The sequence below is a fragment of the Oryx dammah genome, unplaced genomic scaffold (genome assembly GCF_014754425.2).
Source record: "Oryx dammah isolate SB20612 unplaced genomic scaffold, SCBI_Odam_1.1 HiC_scaffold_11058, whole genome shotgun sequence".
NCBI classification, from domain to species: Eukaryota; Metazoa; Chordata; class Mammalia; order Artiodactyla; family Bovidae; genus Oryx; species Oryx dammah.
Window position 1 is genome coordinate 255,665 of NW_024080452.1, and position 16,752 is coordinate 272,416.

At 34.4% G+C, this 16,752-nt stretch overlaps 2 protein-coding genes across 3 annotated transcripts in view; one reads left to right on the forward strand and one right to left on the reverse strand.

The window, feature by feature from the left end:
• Positions 1 to 13,019, forward strand: part of LOC120860373 (nephrocystin-3-like) — a 52,927-nt gene extending 39,908 nt beyond the window's left edge. The window contains exons 18-27 of the mRNA XM_040236174.1: positions 1,480 to 1,574; positions 2,182 to 2,304; positions 3,882 to 4,071; positions 4,227 to 4,468; positions 5,697 to 5,772; positions 7,448 to 7,575; positions 8,872 to 9,112; positions 10,102 to 10,227; positions 10,820 to 10,935; positions 11,903 to 13,019. Of these exons, the coding sequence (XP_040092108.1) occupies positions 1,480 to 1,574; positions 2,182 to 2,304; positions 3,882 to 4,071; positions 4,227 to 4,468; positions 5,697 to 5,772; positions 7,448 to 7,575; positions 8,872 to 9,112; positions 10,102 to 10,227; positions 10,820 to 10,935; positions 11,903 to 12,083 (1,518 nt within the window). The 3' untranslated portion in view covers positions 12,084 to 13,019. The remainder of the gene's footprint in view (positions 1 to 1,479; positions 1,575 to 2,181; positions 2,305 to 3,881; positions 4,072 to 4,226; positions 4,469 to 5,696; positions 5,773 to 7,447; positions 7,576 to 8,871; positions 9,113 to 10,101; positions 10,228 to 10,819; positions 10,936 to 11,902) is intronic.
• A 1,585-nt stretch (positions 13,020 to 14,604) lies between these two features.
• Positions 14,605 to 16,752, reverse strand: part of LOC120860375 (ubiquitin-like modifier-activating enzyme 5) — a 33,145-nt gene continuing 30,997 nt past the window's right edge. For both annotated transcript variants that reach the window (XM_040236176.1, XM_040236177.1), the window contains exon 12: positions 14,605 to 16,615. In XM_040236176.1, the coding sequence (XP_040092110.1) occupies positions 16,532 to 16,615 (84 nt within the window). In that variant the 3' untranslated portion in view covers positions 14,605 to 16,531. The remainder of the gene's footprint in view (positions 16,616 to 16,752) is intronic.

Below are 16,752 nucleotides of genomic sequence, written 5' to 3' on the forward strand. Positions count from 1 at the left end.
TAGAATGTGTTTGAGCTGTATAACTACCAGTCTAAAGTAAGCAGATATAGGAAGGGGGTTAGCATACATGAAACATAGGGTAACCACAAATCAAAAACATATAATAGATTTACAAAAACCAAAGAGAAGAGAAGAGAAGCATAATGCAAAAGAAAATCATCAAACCCCAAAAGGAAAAAGGAAAAGAAAGGAACAAAGAAGAAATATGAAATCATGGAAAAACATGATTTAAAATAATAATAAATACATTTCTATTAATAATTACTTTAAATGTCAATGGACTAGATGCTTAAATCAAAAGACATGTAGTCACAGAAAGGATAAAAAAAGAGTATAGAATATGCTGCCTACAAGAGACTCATTTTAGGGCAAATGATACACATAGATTGAAAGTGAGAGGTTGGAAAAAACCATTTCAAGCAAATGGAAATGACAAGAAAGCAGGGTTTACAATATTCATATCAAACAAAATAGACTTTAAGTCAAAGGTTATAAAGAGAGATAAAGAAGGATACTATATTATGATAAAAGGATCAATACAATGAGATGATAGTACACTCATCAACATATATTCAGTCAATATAGAAGCAACTAAATACATAAAACAAATACAGACATAAAGGGATAAATTGATGGGAATACAATAATAGTAGGAGACTTTAACACTTGACTCACATCAATGAACAGGTCTTTGAGACAGAAAATCAGTAAAGCAACAGACAGCCAAAATGATACAATATAATAGTTAGACTTAGTTGATATTTTCAAGACATTACATCAAAAATAGCAGAATACACATTCTGTTCAAGTGCACCTGGAACATTCTCTAGGATTGAGCACATGTGTGTGTGTGTGTGTGTGTGTGTGTGTTCAGTCCTGTCCAGTTCTTTACAACCCCCTGGACTGTAGCCCACCAGACCCCTCTGTCCATGGAATTTTCCAGGCAAGAATACATGGATGAGTTGACATCCCCTTCTCCAGGGTATCTTCCTTTGAACCCGCATCTCGTAAGTCTCTTGCTTTAGCAGGCAGGTTCTTGATCACTAATGCCACCTGGGAAGCCCTTCAATGCCATGGTTAATTTATATATGTAAACTAATATAAATAAATTCTTTCATTTGAGTATGCGGTGTTATATGTAGGTGTGAAATATTTGTAATTTCACAGGCTTATCTTTCTCCTTTGTAGTATTAATATATCACTTAAATATAGTTTGCTGTTTTTAGTACTTTTGCAGTCCACATTTCAGATTTTTAATGTATTCACTAAAAGTTTGAATTGTATTATATTTTGAGTTCTAACAAGAATTCTCATGTCAGTTGTCACATAAATATATACTGAATTTTTAAATATTTTAATGCTATTTCTATTCTACAACTATAAATTGAAATAATTATAAATTTCATTTTAAAAATTCATTGTTAGATATACAGTGACTTACAGAAAATAGAGTGTGATATTTTTTCTTTTTCTCTGTAGGCTTGGGAAACAGTGAGACTAGAATACATGGAAGGCCCCACCATTATTGCTTCATATAGACAAAAGCTAACCAACTATTTTACCATGCAGCTAAGGTATTACAAACGTCCATTTTGTTGTTCTTAGCTTCTGCAACACACTATACCTCTGTGTCCTTATTTTTTTCTTTCTTGGAATAACAACGTATAAAAATTTACTTATTATTTTAAAGGTTAAGTTCTCTCCTGTTAATGCCAAAAGAGCAAAATATAATTATGCAAGTCAGTCTTTTAATATTATGCTGAAGATTTAAGTGAAATCAATGCAGGATCATTTTATTATTTTTATTTTATTCTAGTTAAAGAGTTTAAGTAGTTAAAAAATATGTGTATGTCTATAAATACCTGGGTGTGTCCACTGATGTTTTTTTTTTGATAATTCAATTTGTGTCCCTTGATGGTTTTTTTAATAGTTCAATGCCTACTCTATAGGTATAGGAAAATACCTATAGAGTTTGATCAGTGGTCCTGAATATCACTTTATTTCCATAGTTATGTTCATAAAGTTTCTGATTTTTACCTAATTTTCTCAGTATTATTCATCGAGTCAGGGACAGGATATATATCAAATATATATCTCCTCCTTTAACATTTGCCAGTAGTCTTCTGAAGCATTCTCACTGTGGGACAGTACTGTTGAATGTTGTCCCTTCTCTTCTAATAGTCAGGACCGAGTGACTTGGAGGAGTGCAGATGAACTACCTTGGCTTTTCCAGCAGCAGGGAAGTAAACAGAAGCTGCATGACTGTCTTCTTAACCTCTTTGTGTCTCAAAACCTCTATAAAAGGTAAAAAACTTATTTGTAGGACATCTTTCCCCAGAAAAACAGATTCAAACAGTTGTTCGGTGTAACGGGAAAATGGCATTCTTCATTTAAAAATTAGTCCACTTTCAGTGGTAACCGTAATATAAAACAATATGGGAGAATTTTTAAACAGTTTGCGAATTGCCACGTCTACTTTTCCCAAGAGGTAAACAAAAAAGATGCTGTGCTGTGCTTAGTCACTCAGTTATGTCTGACTCTTTGCAACCTCATGGACTGTAGCCCACCAGGCTCCTCTGTCCATGGGGGTTCCCAGGCAAGAATACTGAAGTGGGTTGCTGTGCCTTTCTCCAGGGTATCTTCCCAACCCAGGGATCGAACCAAAGTCTCCCACATTACAGGCAGATTCTTTACCATCCGTGCCACCAAGGAAGCCCAAACAAAAAAGATAAGAGTATTGTTTTTATAAAATCAGAGCTGGAATGCTCTTGAGATAGCTTTGTATCTTAATCTTTCACTGAAGCAGGTTTAAATCCAGACCACCCAGAGAGGTAGTTCATGATGTCTACTTCTTAGGGCATCCAAGTATTTTAAAGTATAGCCTTCAAACTAGACTTTGGGCTCTTCATAGGATCTGACTGGTGTCAGAATTTAAAGAAAGCCTTACCCTTTTCTTATAATAATCTTTTTTAAGTTTTTATTCTATCTTTTAGGCTGTACCATGTGGCATGTGGGATCTTATTTCTCTTACCAGAGGTCAAACCCACATCCTGTGCAGTGGAAGCACCAAGTCTTAGCCACTGGCTAAGGGAAATCCTTTATGTCTCATTGTCATCTCTTGGTGTGTCTGAATTTGCCTCTTGCAGAATCACCTTTTTATAAGCCAACCTTCTGACCTCTAAGTCCCACCTCCATCTCACCTAGAAATTTAGACACTTCTCATAACTTAGCTGCATGATTTGTTTTGTTCCTTAATGATCTCTCTCAAATTTCTTTGTTGCAGCTCATAAATTATTTCTCATCTCCATCCAGTTTCTCATGATTTGAAATGAGATTTATCCCTTAGTTTAACAGCTCTCCATCCTACTTAATACCATCTACAGATGAATAAGCTCACTTTTATCATTCCATTCCTTGATGAAAATACAAAGCAGGTATTCTGACAGCTTGCCTGTGCTTTGTTTCTTCTGTTTCTATTTCCATCATTTAAAATAATTTTGGGGTGAACTCGGCAGTTGACTGCATATCATAAAAAGTCTAAACAGGATTCTGATAGGATTCCATTGGTGACTAACCATAATGGTATTAATGGTAACAGCCAACACTATGGAGTACTTGCTACATGCCATGATCTCCTTAAAGCAACACTTGAGGCAAGTGATGTCGGTGTGCTCCTTCTGCAGTCGAGAATGATGAGGTAGGAGAGAACACAGCTAGAGTGCTGTGGACTCAGATGGCAGGCCCAGTTTACACCTTTACCTCACTACACTGGACTGGCCGCCTAATACAATCAGTAGCTTGATATGAGTTTGTGGAATCTTCACTCAGTAGTGGGGTTTAACATTTCTTTTTCATTATATCACTGTTATTTGTTGAAACAGAGGACATTTTGCTGAGTTGCTGAGTTATTGGCAGTTTGTTGGCAAAGACAAAATCGCAATGGCAGCAGAATACTTTGATTCACTGAAGCAGTATGAGAAAAACTGTGAAGGCGAAGAGAGCATGGTTTGCTTAGCTGACCTTTATGAAACCCTGGGGCGATTTCTCAAGGATCTAGGCCTTCTCAGTCAGGTAACTTCAGGGAGTTAGAGACTGTGTGGGTCTTCGTGTTTACCCTTTTCTCCTTCCTAGGAATTGATGTTGCTTTCCTTTGTTGTGCTAATCAGATGGCAAATCTTATAGGATTTCACTCACATTAATTGGTCTTTAACCTTTTTCTTCCCCAGGCTGTTGTGCCTTTGCAGAGGTCTCTGGAAATTCGAGAAACAGCTTTAGATCCAGATCATCCACAAGTAGCTCAGTCTCTCCACCAACTCGCAAGTGTGTATGTGCAGTGGAAGAAGTTTGCCAATGCAGAACAACTGTATAAACAGGCATTGGAAATCTCAGAAAATGCCTATGGTTCAGACCATCCACATATTGCTCGCGAACTTGAGGCACTTGCAACTTTGTACCAGAAACAAGATAAGTAAGATTTCAATTAGTAATTCTCTGGTTTTTTGACAGGGAATTAGAGTTCTTAATGTACTTATGTGGGAGGCATTGTTTTGTGGCTGTGTACTTTTCTTTATCCTGTACTTTCCTTATCGTATATTCTTTTGAATCCACCATATTCAAATATTATTCTTGGTCTGGGTCTTCATGGGGTAAACAAAATTAGAACTGCAAGGTTCATCTCTGTTTCAGAGACAAGGTTCAGATAGGACAGAGCATGGACTTTGGAGTGAAAATGAGCTCCTTTGCTGACTGGCTTTGTAATACTGAGTACTGCTAATACAGGGGACAGCAAACCATCACCCACATGCCCAGTCCAGAAGGTACCCCCGTTTTGGACCTAAGGTTGTAGTGGAACACAGCCATAGTTTTTTTTTTTTTTTTTTACATATTATCTGTGGCTGCTTTCATGCTTCAACAGTAGCTTTTTAGTTTCAACAGCAATCACATAACCCACAAAGGCAAAAATGCTTACTATCTAGCAGTTTACAGAAGTTTGATCCCTAGTATAATACATCCTCTGAAAGGTATCTCTTCTCTATCTGAAATCATTTCTTTTGCTCAATCATAAGTGACACATATTGGAATTTTTTAACTTCTAAAAATATTGTTTCACACAGATTTTGTGTGAATTTTCCATTTCTGTGTGACCAAAAATTAGTTGATATAGCAAACTAAAGTTTTGAATTTTCATTTAATTGGATTGCATTTTAGAGATTGCCTTTTAAACTCAAAATGAGTTTAATCAGCTAAAAAATAGTTAAACGTCAGCTAGTTGGAAGACTTGGTCTTTTAGTTGCTAAGTCATGTCTGAGTCTTTTGTGACCCCATGGACTATATCTCGCCAGGCTCCTCTCTGCATGGGATTTCCCAGACAAGAATGTTGGAGTGGGTTGCCATTGCCTTCTCCAGGGATCCATTTCCCTTCTCCTGACTCAGGGATTGAACCTGCATCTCATGCATAGTCAGGCAGATTCTTTACCACTGAGTCCCATGGAAGCCCACTTGGAGGACTAGATTTATTAGATTTTGCTTTGTGAAAGTTTTTGTTTAAGATTTTTCATTCCATATGACTATCACTTCTAGAAATAATGTTGTATTTAATTAGCAAAAAAAAGACTTTACGTTGGTGCTTTATTTCACTGAAGTATGACACTTTGGACATGTTGCTTTCCTTTGACTTACTTTTTTTTTTTTTTAAGATATGAACAAGCTGAACATTTTAGGAAAAAATCATTTAAAATTCGCCAGAAAGCTGCAAGGAGAAAAGGCAACTTGGTAATGAGAGATTTCTTTTGTGTTGTATTTTGAACAAAAAGGAAAAGAACATCTCCGTATCATAATGTAGATGCATAAACCTCACATATTTAAAAACTTTTGACTTTAAAAATTGATTTCTAGGGAAGTACTAATTAATATTTTCTAGTTTAAAATACATGTTTAAATATTAGTATCACTGAGAAGTACAAATTTGTATAGTTTAAAAAGTGGAACTATATATTTTGGTAATCATTTTATACTATATACATATGTCATATCATAATGTTGTACACTTTAAATTTACACAGTGTTATATGTCAATTATATCTCAATAAAGCTGGGGAAATTTTTTTTAATTTTTAAAAAGTAGAACTATATAATCCAAAGACTAGATTTTAGTGTGAAACAATTATATGCCAATAAAAATTAACAAAAATGATAAAGGTTAGATTTTAGAAGATGAACTTAAAAGCTGTTTCAATTTTTTAAAGAGCTGGAAAAGAGAATAAAAGAAATTTAGTAAACATTTAATGTTACATTCAAATGCCAAGACATTATTATCCTTAAGTGCAAAAAATTTTTCATTTTTCTAAGCTACTGATAAAATAAATATAGCATATTTATTTTAACTTAAAATGCTATATTGTTTTTTATTAAAATGTATTTCACATCTAACATTGTGTAAATATAAGACATACAACATATTTATTTGATGCATTTATATATTGTAATATGATTATGTCACATCACAAAATTATTTCTTTTTTGTGGTTGGAATAATTAAGATCTAGTCTCTTAGCAAGTTTGATGATTATAATACAGTATTGTTGCCGTTATTCCCTATGCTATACATTTGATTTCCAGGACTTACTTGTTTACTAGTTGCAAGTGCTTTGTGCAATTTTAAGTTCAGTTCAGTTCAGCCGCTCAGTCGTGTCTGACTCTTTGCGACCCCATGAATCACAGCACGCCAGGCCTCCCTGTCCATCACCAACTCCCGGAGTTCACTCAGACTCACGTCCATCGAGTCGGTGATGCCATCCAGCCATCTCATCCTCTGTTGTCCCCTTCTCCTCCTGCCCCCAATCCCTCCCAGCATCAGAGTCTTTTCCAATGAGTTAACTCTTTGCATGAGGTGGCCAAAGTACTGGAGTTTCAGCTTTAGCATCAATCCCTCCAAAGAAATCCCAGAGCTGATCTCCTTCAGAAAGGACTGGTTGGATCTCCTTGCAGTCCAAGGGACTCTCAAGAGTCTTCTCCAACACCACAGTTCAGAAGCATCAATTCTTCAGCGCTCAGCTTGCTTTATAGTCCAACTCTCACATCCATACATGACCACTGGAAAAACCATAGTAGTACCTGGTATTAAATGTTTAGTAATAGGGTTAATAAATATATGCACATTAATTCTGTTTCCTAATCTTTTTGATGCATGTAGGGATTCTGTTCATTTTGCTAAAATATCACAGTCATTTTCACAAAATAGTTTTAAATGAATTTAAGAATGTGATGTCACTGGGAAGTATGTATATTTTTTAATAATCATTAGAGTAATTCAGTATACTTAAAGTAATTGTCATCTACTTTAAAGGAAACAAAAGGAGAAAGGATTTTTTCAGAACCCTAGTATATCCCTTCAGAATCAGAGATTGCACTTTGTTGATGATTGTTGTGAATTTCTGTGTTTCTCCAGTATGGATTTTCCCTTTTGCGCAGACGGGCCCTACAATTAGAAGAGCTCACATTAGGCAAGGATACACCTGACAATGCTCGGACCCTCAATGAACTGGGTGTGCTCTACTATCTTCAGAACAACCTAGAGTGAGTACCATACTGTTAACACTGGAAACAGGCGTTCGTTTCATCTCTTAGAGGCAAAGCTGTTTTACATTTCCGTCAAGCCAAGCGAGAAAAAACTGACAGAATTTTTCACGTATGATATGTTATGAACATGGCCACATTTAACAAAGACCATGACAATTTCTCCACTGCTCCCTTTCACATGGTTTCTTTAGTAACTAAAAAGATATTCTGTAGTTTCCTTAGTATTTTATATGTTTATAACAAGTGACTTTGTGTAGATATTGTACAAAAGATCTCACATAAGAACAAACTTGGAACTGAGGGAAAATAAAGAAAAGAGTGTAGATGGCTGCTAATTTTATTCTTCACTTTATTTGAGTGTAGACTCAAAAAGACTCTTTTATGATAAATGAGTGTTTTTTGGACTTCTTTGTATGTCAGCAAAATATAATAGACTTGACATTTTTGATATCAGAAAAATACAAATATTTAGCCCACTTCACAAAGGAGCAAGGTCTACTGTTTGTTGTGGTGCTCAGGCTTCTCATAGTGGTGGCTTCTTTTGTTAAAGAGTGTGGGCTCTAGGGCACATGGGCATCAATAGTTGTAGCACACAGGCTCAGTAGTTGCGGCTCCCTGGCTCTACATTACAGGCTGAGTAGTTTTGACCCAGAGGCATATGTAGTCTTCCCAGACCAGGAATTGAACACGTGTCCCCTGTACTGGCTGACAGATTCTTATCCACTGCACTATCAGGGAAGTCCCACAAAGGGTTCTTTAATTAAAACTTATTTAGTACTAGGGAGCTCCCTTGCAGCCTGTTGGTTAGGATTTGGCTCTTTTACTGTGGAGGCCCAGGTTCTACCCCTGGTCAGGGAACCATCTTGCATGGCACAATGCAGCCAAAATGCCAAAAAAAAAAAAAAAAAACAAAAACCCAACCAGATTTAGTACTAACTCCAAAGGGAGGGAGAAAGAAAGAATACCAAAATCCTTTGAGTTTGGCTTAGTAATTTTTAAGATATAAAAAGTTTGTTTTGGAAACTATTTATGAGTTTGTCTTTTAGGAGAAGTGAAGTGGAGAACTAAGACAATTATCCAGATACTTTAGGGTCTCACACTACCAGGAAGGCATATTTAATTTTTGGAAAAGGGCAGAAAGAGATGAGGGGTGGGAAAGAGGATTTTGAGCTGAATCCTTCATTTTAACTATCTTGGATTTAAGAATAAAAGTACTTCAGTTCTCCTCCTAATTAGGACTAGGGTTCTGACCTCTAGAGAATAGTTTAAACGGTCTGGGTCTTTTGTTCATAGAACAGCTGACCAGTTTCTGAAGCGTTCCTTGGAGATGAGGGAGAGAGTTCTAGGACCAGATCACCCTGACTGTGCCCAGTCTTTGAATAATCTGGCGGCTCTGTGCAATGAAAAGAAACAGTATGACAAAGCAGAAGAACTTTATGAAAGAGCCTTAGACATTCGGAGACGAGCATTAGCTCCTGATCACCCTTCTTTGGCTTATACGGTAAAGCATCTTGCGATCTTATACAAGAAAATGGTAAGTAATCCATAGCATGCCTACATGTGTTTTATAATATACCAGTTAAGCCATAATTGCTGTAAGCAAAATAATTCATCTTCTGATGGATAGATTATTTTCTATGAGCTTTTAAATCACAATGATTTAATTATTTCAGACTTAACTAAATTAAGGTCCTAGTTTAGTTTTTAACAATACATTCTAAATACAAATGCATTTGTCAGCACTCTAACTAGAACTTATTCTTCTTTTACATTTCAGAAGTTCTAAAATTCAACCAGTATTAAGTTTGCTGTGTTAGGCTACCACAGACTAACAAATCACCCAATTGTCAGGACTGAAGAAGTCTCCATAGCTAATGAAATGACCATTTCACTTTTTCTTTTCTTTGCTTGCAGTTAAATGTAACCATTCTTTACCACAGAGTTCTAGCCTAAGTGATATTTGCAGTTTTTATAGCTGTCCTTAAAACAAATGAAAATCAGGAGGAAAACTGCTTCCATTTAGTGTGGTTAGAGAGTTGTATAGATTTTGTGGGACTGTTGCTAACCCTCCTAGTACTGAAGTTGATGTTTCAGTATAAAGGATCCATTGTTGCTATTTCTACCTAAATTTCAAGTAAAAAAGAAATAATCAGAAAAATCTGGAAAGGATTTGGTGGAAAGGGAGTTTTAAAATAAAAACTTTGATGCTATCTCTAGATTACATATAGTAGCAAACATACTTTAACTGGCATGTGTTTATGTCACCAGAAAGTTATAATGGGTGATCCTAAAGAACTTTCTGAGTTATCAGAGAAAATGTTCTTATATTCTATATAACTTTACTTACATATTTTATTAGATTTCAGATATCCATAAACTTATCCATTAAACTGGGAAGAAATATTTCTGAACTTTTTTCCTCAAAATTACTTTTTACCATAAAACTGTATTTATGGAACAAGCTCTGATCATAAAGTATTTATTGCTTTAATATTTTTGTTAGATTTCACTTTTGTGTTTTAGGGGAAACTTGACAAAGCTGTACCTTTGTATGAGCTGGCTGTTGAAATCCGGCAGAAATCCTTTGGCCCGAAGCACCCAAGTGTAGCTACTGCCTTGGTGAATTTAGCTGTTCTTTATAGCCAAATGGTAAGTTCCCATAATATAACACTTTATAAATGAATAGTTTTAACATATGAAATATAGGTAAACACGTATTAGATATAGGTAAACATGTATTAGATATGACACAGTAAAAATAATTAAAGGACATTTAAGGTTATCTACTAATGTTTCCTTTAATATTTGAGAAATTATTAAAGTTACAACTGTAAGACAGTCCATTCTTCTTAGTGTGAAATACTGTTTAGTTCATTGCATAGGCTTATTTATTTCTGGAGACTCCCTACATCTCTTTATGTAATATTGTTTCTAAGATGTATCATTTGCTTGTCATGAGTAAGAGATATGGTACCCTGGGGTACCCCAAAGAAGTTTGTGCTTATATAATTGGATTAATGTCAGTTGTTACCAAGCCAGGTCTAAAACTTAAGTTTCTGAATTTTATTATACTACTCCAATTATGATTACTCCTAAATTAATCAGTTTATCTACATCTTATAGGAGGATATTAACTCTTTTAAAGTGCTTAGCCAAGTAGGTCAGCTCAGTCTAGAGTACCTTAAAAGTAATTTCAGAAACCCAATGTGTTCAAATGAGCATTGTTTCTTTTTTTAATAAGAAAAAACACAGTGAGGCCTTGCCATTATATGAACAAGCATTAAAGATTTACGAGGACAGCTTGGGTCGGATGCATCCTCGAGTTGGAGAAACACTAAAAAATTTAGCTGTGCTTAGGTAAGAATTCCTCACTTTCCTCATATAGCCAAAATCCCTTTTAGGACATCTTTGATTCATCATAGAACCCCACAAAATATTTATTGCTGATATGTTTTTTATTGGAACAGAGGGTTTATTTTTGGCTGATCTAGTTCAAAGACACATTGAAATAATATCCAGAAGTGAAATTGAAGGTGGCACAACTTATTTTGTAGAGGAGAGTATCATGACAAATAAGAGGATGGATTACATTTGCAGCTAACTGGCTCTGGGGGTAATCTGGGCAATTTGCTATGCTCAAAGTGGATTTACCACGTTGACTTTTGCATTCTGTTTACCTCAGGATGCTAACTTCCTTTAGCAGTTTCACTGTACCCATTACAATGTAGTCTTAATGGTGTCCCTATAAGATACCTGGCAGCAGACAAAGAATTTGGGTATTCTGTTTTATTGGTTTGCCTGAAAACGGACTTTTCTTGCAGAGTAAAATTTACAAACTGAAGTTAAAATATAAAGTAAGATCATTTCTTAGGCAAAACACAAAACCTAGAAATGATCCACAGACTCTTTCCAAGTAATGGGTCAAGCTGCCTCTCGCATGTCACTGTGGGACCATGCACCATTTCACAGTGCACAGAAAACCCGGCTGCAGGGTTTTACACAAGGTGAGGTGGAGAGCACTTCTGGGTAGATTTCAGGTGGATTTTTTTTCCCAATTATTTATATTTTGTCATATCGTTAAATTACTAGCAATTGGCTGAAATAATCTTGGAAATCCTGTGATAGTTGGCATTTTAGAAAATTTCGAAAGCATTCAACAAATATAACTTTTTCTATATGAAAATCTAATAATAAAAACCTCCAGTTTTTCAATCTTCAGCTTGGAAAAAAAAGAGCACAACTTGTTTTTCTGTATCCTATAAGATCATTTAGAATTGTTAAAAGAGAATTTTGAGAATTTTTGAGATTTTTTTTTCTCCCAAAGCTATGAAGAAGGGGATTTTGAAAAAGCTGCTGAACTATACAAAAGGGCAATGGAAATAAAAGAAGCAGAAACGTCACTTTTGGGTGGAAAAGCTCCTTCCCAACACTCATCAAGCGGAGATACATTTAGCTTAAAAACAACCCATTCTCCTAATCTTTTCCTTCATCAAGGACAAAGGTGATAGCAGCAACTACAATTCATTGGAAATGCACCTTAGGATAAATTAAGAAACATTTGGAACTTTAGAATTTAAAATTTATAAAAACTGTTAAAATTTAATTTTACTTTGTGTGATTTAACTGATTGTTTGTATGATATTGGACTACATTGAAGTTTGAGTCATGGCTATTTCAATTTTAGCTGTTCGAAAGAATTACTTTTCCTATTGTGTGGGAACCAATATATACACGTTGGAATCCTAAGATGACATGAAGAATTGATCATGGAGAATAGACTGGTCTCTGTTCTATAAGAGCAGTTATAACTCTTTATTAGCAGTTAAGACAAGGAGTTCAAGAATTCCATGATTCTTATCTCTCAAAATCTACTTTAGCCTCACCATTCCTCTTCTTGCTATTCAGTAGCAGTCTACCTCAAAGAAAAGTTTTGGAATAAAGGGATAATGTTTATGGGACATATGAATTGTCTTCTGTAAAATGAACTAGTATTAGGATCTGTCTGCTACATTTCTTTTATTCTACCTTTTCCTTGAGCAGATATGGCTAAGCCCACTGTTTTCTGTGCTTTCTGCATTGTATATTGTTTTTACTGTGTAGAATGTCCTTGCACAATCTGAAGTCAATATTGCAGTAAATCAAGCTCTTTGGCTTTCTTTTAATTTTTCCCAAAATATGGACACGACCTTCTTCCTTAAATGGCCTAAATCTACCTCTTCATTTCTAACTCAAATTAGTTGCCCATTTTATATTGAAAATTAAATATTTTTATAGATTTTATAAATATTGCCAATCTAGGGTACTGTTTCATGCCATTTATGTATTTATATATAATAAAATTTTCCATTTTAATACTTGTAGCATTCCAGTATGTATTAATTATAAAGGTGAAAGATGTGATAACCATATTTCACAATTTTAAAATAAAGGTGAAATTTCAAGTTTTTTTCCACTCCAGTTTATACAAAAGGATATTTACATAATTAAGAAAAATGTTGAACACTACAAAAAAAAAGAATTAGCATTGTAGTTTGCTAATTCACTGAGTAGTTTGCTCAACTCGAGCTTCAGTAACTCCTTAGGATTTTGGTTAATGTTCTCTAAGGCTTGGCTACTCAAGGTGGTCTGTGGACCAGAATCATCAGTATTCCCCTGGGAGCTTAGTAAAAATTCAGACAGGCACTTCCCAGACCTACTGAATCAGCGTCTGCAATGTAGCTAGATTCTCAGGTGAATCATATGCCCAGAAGTTTGGGAAACAGTGGTCTAATTTTAAGGCACTGGAGTGGTGACTTAAAGTAAATGAGGCAAAATCTTATGAAATGAGCATCATTTTTCTCCCTTCTAGCAGAAGTACAAGAGGGAAAAAAGATAAACTACAACCATAACACATATTTCTGGGTTTGCCAGCTATGAAAGGCACAAAGCAATTGAATTCACAAATATATCAGACACTGACTGATTTTATTTTTTATTTATTTATTTTTTTAAGGACACTGACTGATTTTAGAATTAACCTTTTAGAGTTTAAAATTTGATTATATAGTGGTATAAGTAATTTAACACATCATAAATAATACATTAAATTCAAATGCCTTAAACTTTAGAAAATAAACTGAGATTGATATCCTAGAAGAAGCCTGAAAAAAGGAAAAACTAGCAAAAGGATAACATGCATTTTTGTTTGTTCCTACAAAGTTTACACTTGAAAAATATACAAAAAGTGAAAACTTACATTATTCAAAGTGACTTTATGTAAGTTATTAATTATACTTGAGAGGTGATTATTTCAAAATGTTTAAGTTTAAATATAGTTTTTAAGACTATATTTTGATCTTACTAATTATACTACCAACTCAAATGTTTTCATGTAGAATGCCTACTTAAAAGAAGATAAAAAATAGGGACTTCCCTAAAGGTCTAGTGGTTGGGACTCCATGCTTCCACTACAGGGAGCACTATGATCCCACATGCCATGCTGCATGGCCAAAAAAAAGAAGTTCTCAAAAGGAATATTATGTGCACTTTAATATACACCTTTAACATGAAAAGCATAGGTTTAAAATAATTATAAATCTGAATTGGAAGGCTTGAACTGAAACTATGGTAGTTATAATTAATTTTCATTCATTAATACTTTACAAAAAAAAACGTGATGGGAGAAGTTAAAGCTTCATTAATAGTCTCAAATATTTATTACATTTTTGGGTTGGTCAGTGTGTTTATAGGTATTCAAGAAGTAATATTTTTACATAAAGAAACTCATAATACTTACTTTTTTTTTTACTACATAAAACATTTGAATAGTACCATGCCTGGCGTGCCGTGATTCATGGGGTTGCAAAGAGTCGGACACGACTGAGCAACTGAACTGAACTGAACTGATGAATTAACCTCCCGTTAAATTAAAAAGGGATTAAAGTTAAACATATTGTTTGTTTTACTCTAATTTAGAGTATCTGGGCTACGGCAATTTTGGGAGTGTGTTTCCATCTTTCACACTTGAAGCAATAGTGTTATAAATCCGGTCAAACACTATAGGTTTATTTAGTAATGTAAAATCCAATGATGATTAATTTCTCATAGTCTGCTGTCTACATATACAAATTTTCATGACGTACAGACCGTCAAGAGAGCACTCTAGATTACGAAAGATATTTGTTACCAGATTTTTTTCTGCTAAAATAATAACTTTAATGGAAGATATAAGAAAAAAATTAGATAAGATTTTATAAAATATAAGATACCAGCAGGGTACAAATTAACAACAGGAAAAAAAATCTTTAGAAGATAGTAGGTTCTAATATGTATAACTGATTCATTTTGCTGCACACCTGAATATAAACACAACATTGTAAATCAACTATACATCAATAAAAAATTTTTTTAAAAAGATTGTAGGTTCTAGCTATTTATCAAACTATATAAACTTAAACTTGTAAGTATAGCCTTACCAAATTAGTGTACCAAAGGAATGTTTTTTAGAAAGACTGCATTTCTTTTCTGAAATTCAAAGCATCTCTATGAACTAGAAAAGTTATTTTACAGATGAATATACTAAACTTTTAAATAACTGCAATGACCTACCAAGGCAACATAAATATATTTCAAGCCTAGGAAGCTATCCCCATACATCTGACATTACTGTAAACGTAAGAATCACAGTACCCTAAAATCTCAAAACTAATATATTAAACATATTTGATATTTGGAGCTTTCTGAAATTAGTTTGTAGAATCTTATTTCATAAGTAGGAAGGGTACCTGTAATTTTTAATTACATTTTGCCCTAGAGATAGAATTTAGACATTCTCTCTTCAAAGCAAACAAATCATCAAAATAGGAGACAAGCACAGTAACAGCCTACATATAATGGTTACCCATGCATGTTTATTAGTCTCCAAACCATTAGGAATTTACTTCAACCAAGGCTCTCTAAGCCTTCATTATTTGTATGCAAACTCCAGAGAAAAGCAGTTTAGCAAATTACAATGATCAGGGAAAATGATACTCTTCCCTGTGAAGAAATACACCTCAGTCATTTCAGAAGTAATTTAGGCTTCATTTATTATCTGCTACCCAGGACAAGCCTTTGCCAGTAACTAATTACCCAGGGAATCAAATTTGAATAAAGTGAAGTATTAGAAGGTAGCCCATATGATGGGTATAATTTAGGTGATCTTAAGCCTAAACTTATCTTTTGCTCCTCAGTAAAGCACACTGACTCAGACAGATGATATGCTTTTTCTTAGTACAGAAATACAATTTGTACATCCTGAAAATATCTTTATCTATCCATGAAGGAAGTTTCTTTTTATTTGCTTGTTTTGCTTAGATTATATATATCACAAGTTTACAAACTTTTCCAGTGCCTACATTTCAGCTTATATTTCATCAGGAAACACTTGAGAGGATGTTTTTATTTTGTAGGTTTACAACTTGAAATTCACTATTGCTCAAGTTAGTAGTAGTGGGCAGTTTTCTTGTAGAGAGCAATTCCAAAGACAATGAGTATGTGCCCGCTGGCTATAATAATCAACATGCTGTTCCTCTTGTTCTTTTCCTGTATTTGATCACACACTATTCTATCTATTGTCCATGGCCACAGGCAACAGACTACAAAGGATTATTGGAAAGAAAAGGAATATACCAGCAAATTGGTCCTTTCTTCTCATCCCCCCACCCCAAAGGTCAAATCAGTTCAGTGGCTAACCTACAATTAATCCTTTGACGTTTTCTTATTAGAATGAAACATGAGTTTTAAGGGAGTTTCTGATTTAGTTAAAGGAGGGGAGCAGCAAGCAATAGTCACAGTATTTCCAAAGTTAATAACAACTCAGTGAAGATTACACATCAATTGATGTTCCCTTAAGTTTTCTCAGTTTTTAAATGATTTTTTAATTGCAAGGGAATAGATTTAAACATAGGAAATAAAATATAGGCCAGTCCATTATTTACATGTTCTTCATCTTGGCCATAAGGTCTTCCAAGCTTTCACCAGAATCTTCTACTGTTACTTCAGGTACAGAATCTTCTTGCTATCAATAAATGAGGGAAACATGGTGAAAAAATAATCAAAGTTCTTGATGCTTAGGAACATATCAGTAAGCTATAACTATGTTCAAAAAATTTATGAAGTAAACCTTCTTTAATAAATATGCCTTCTAATTTTTAG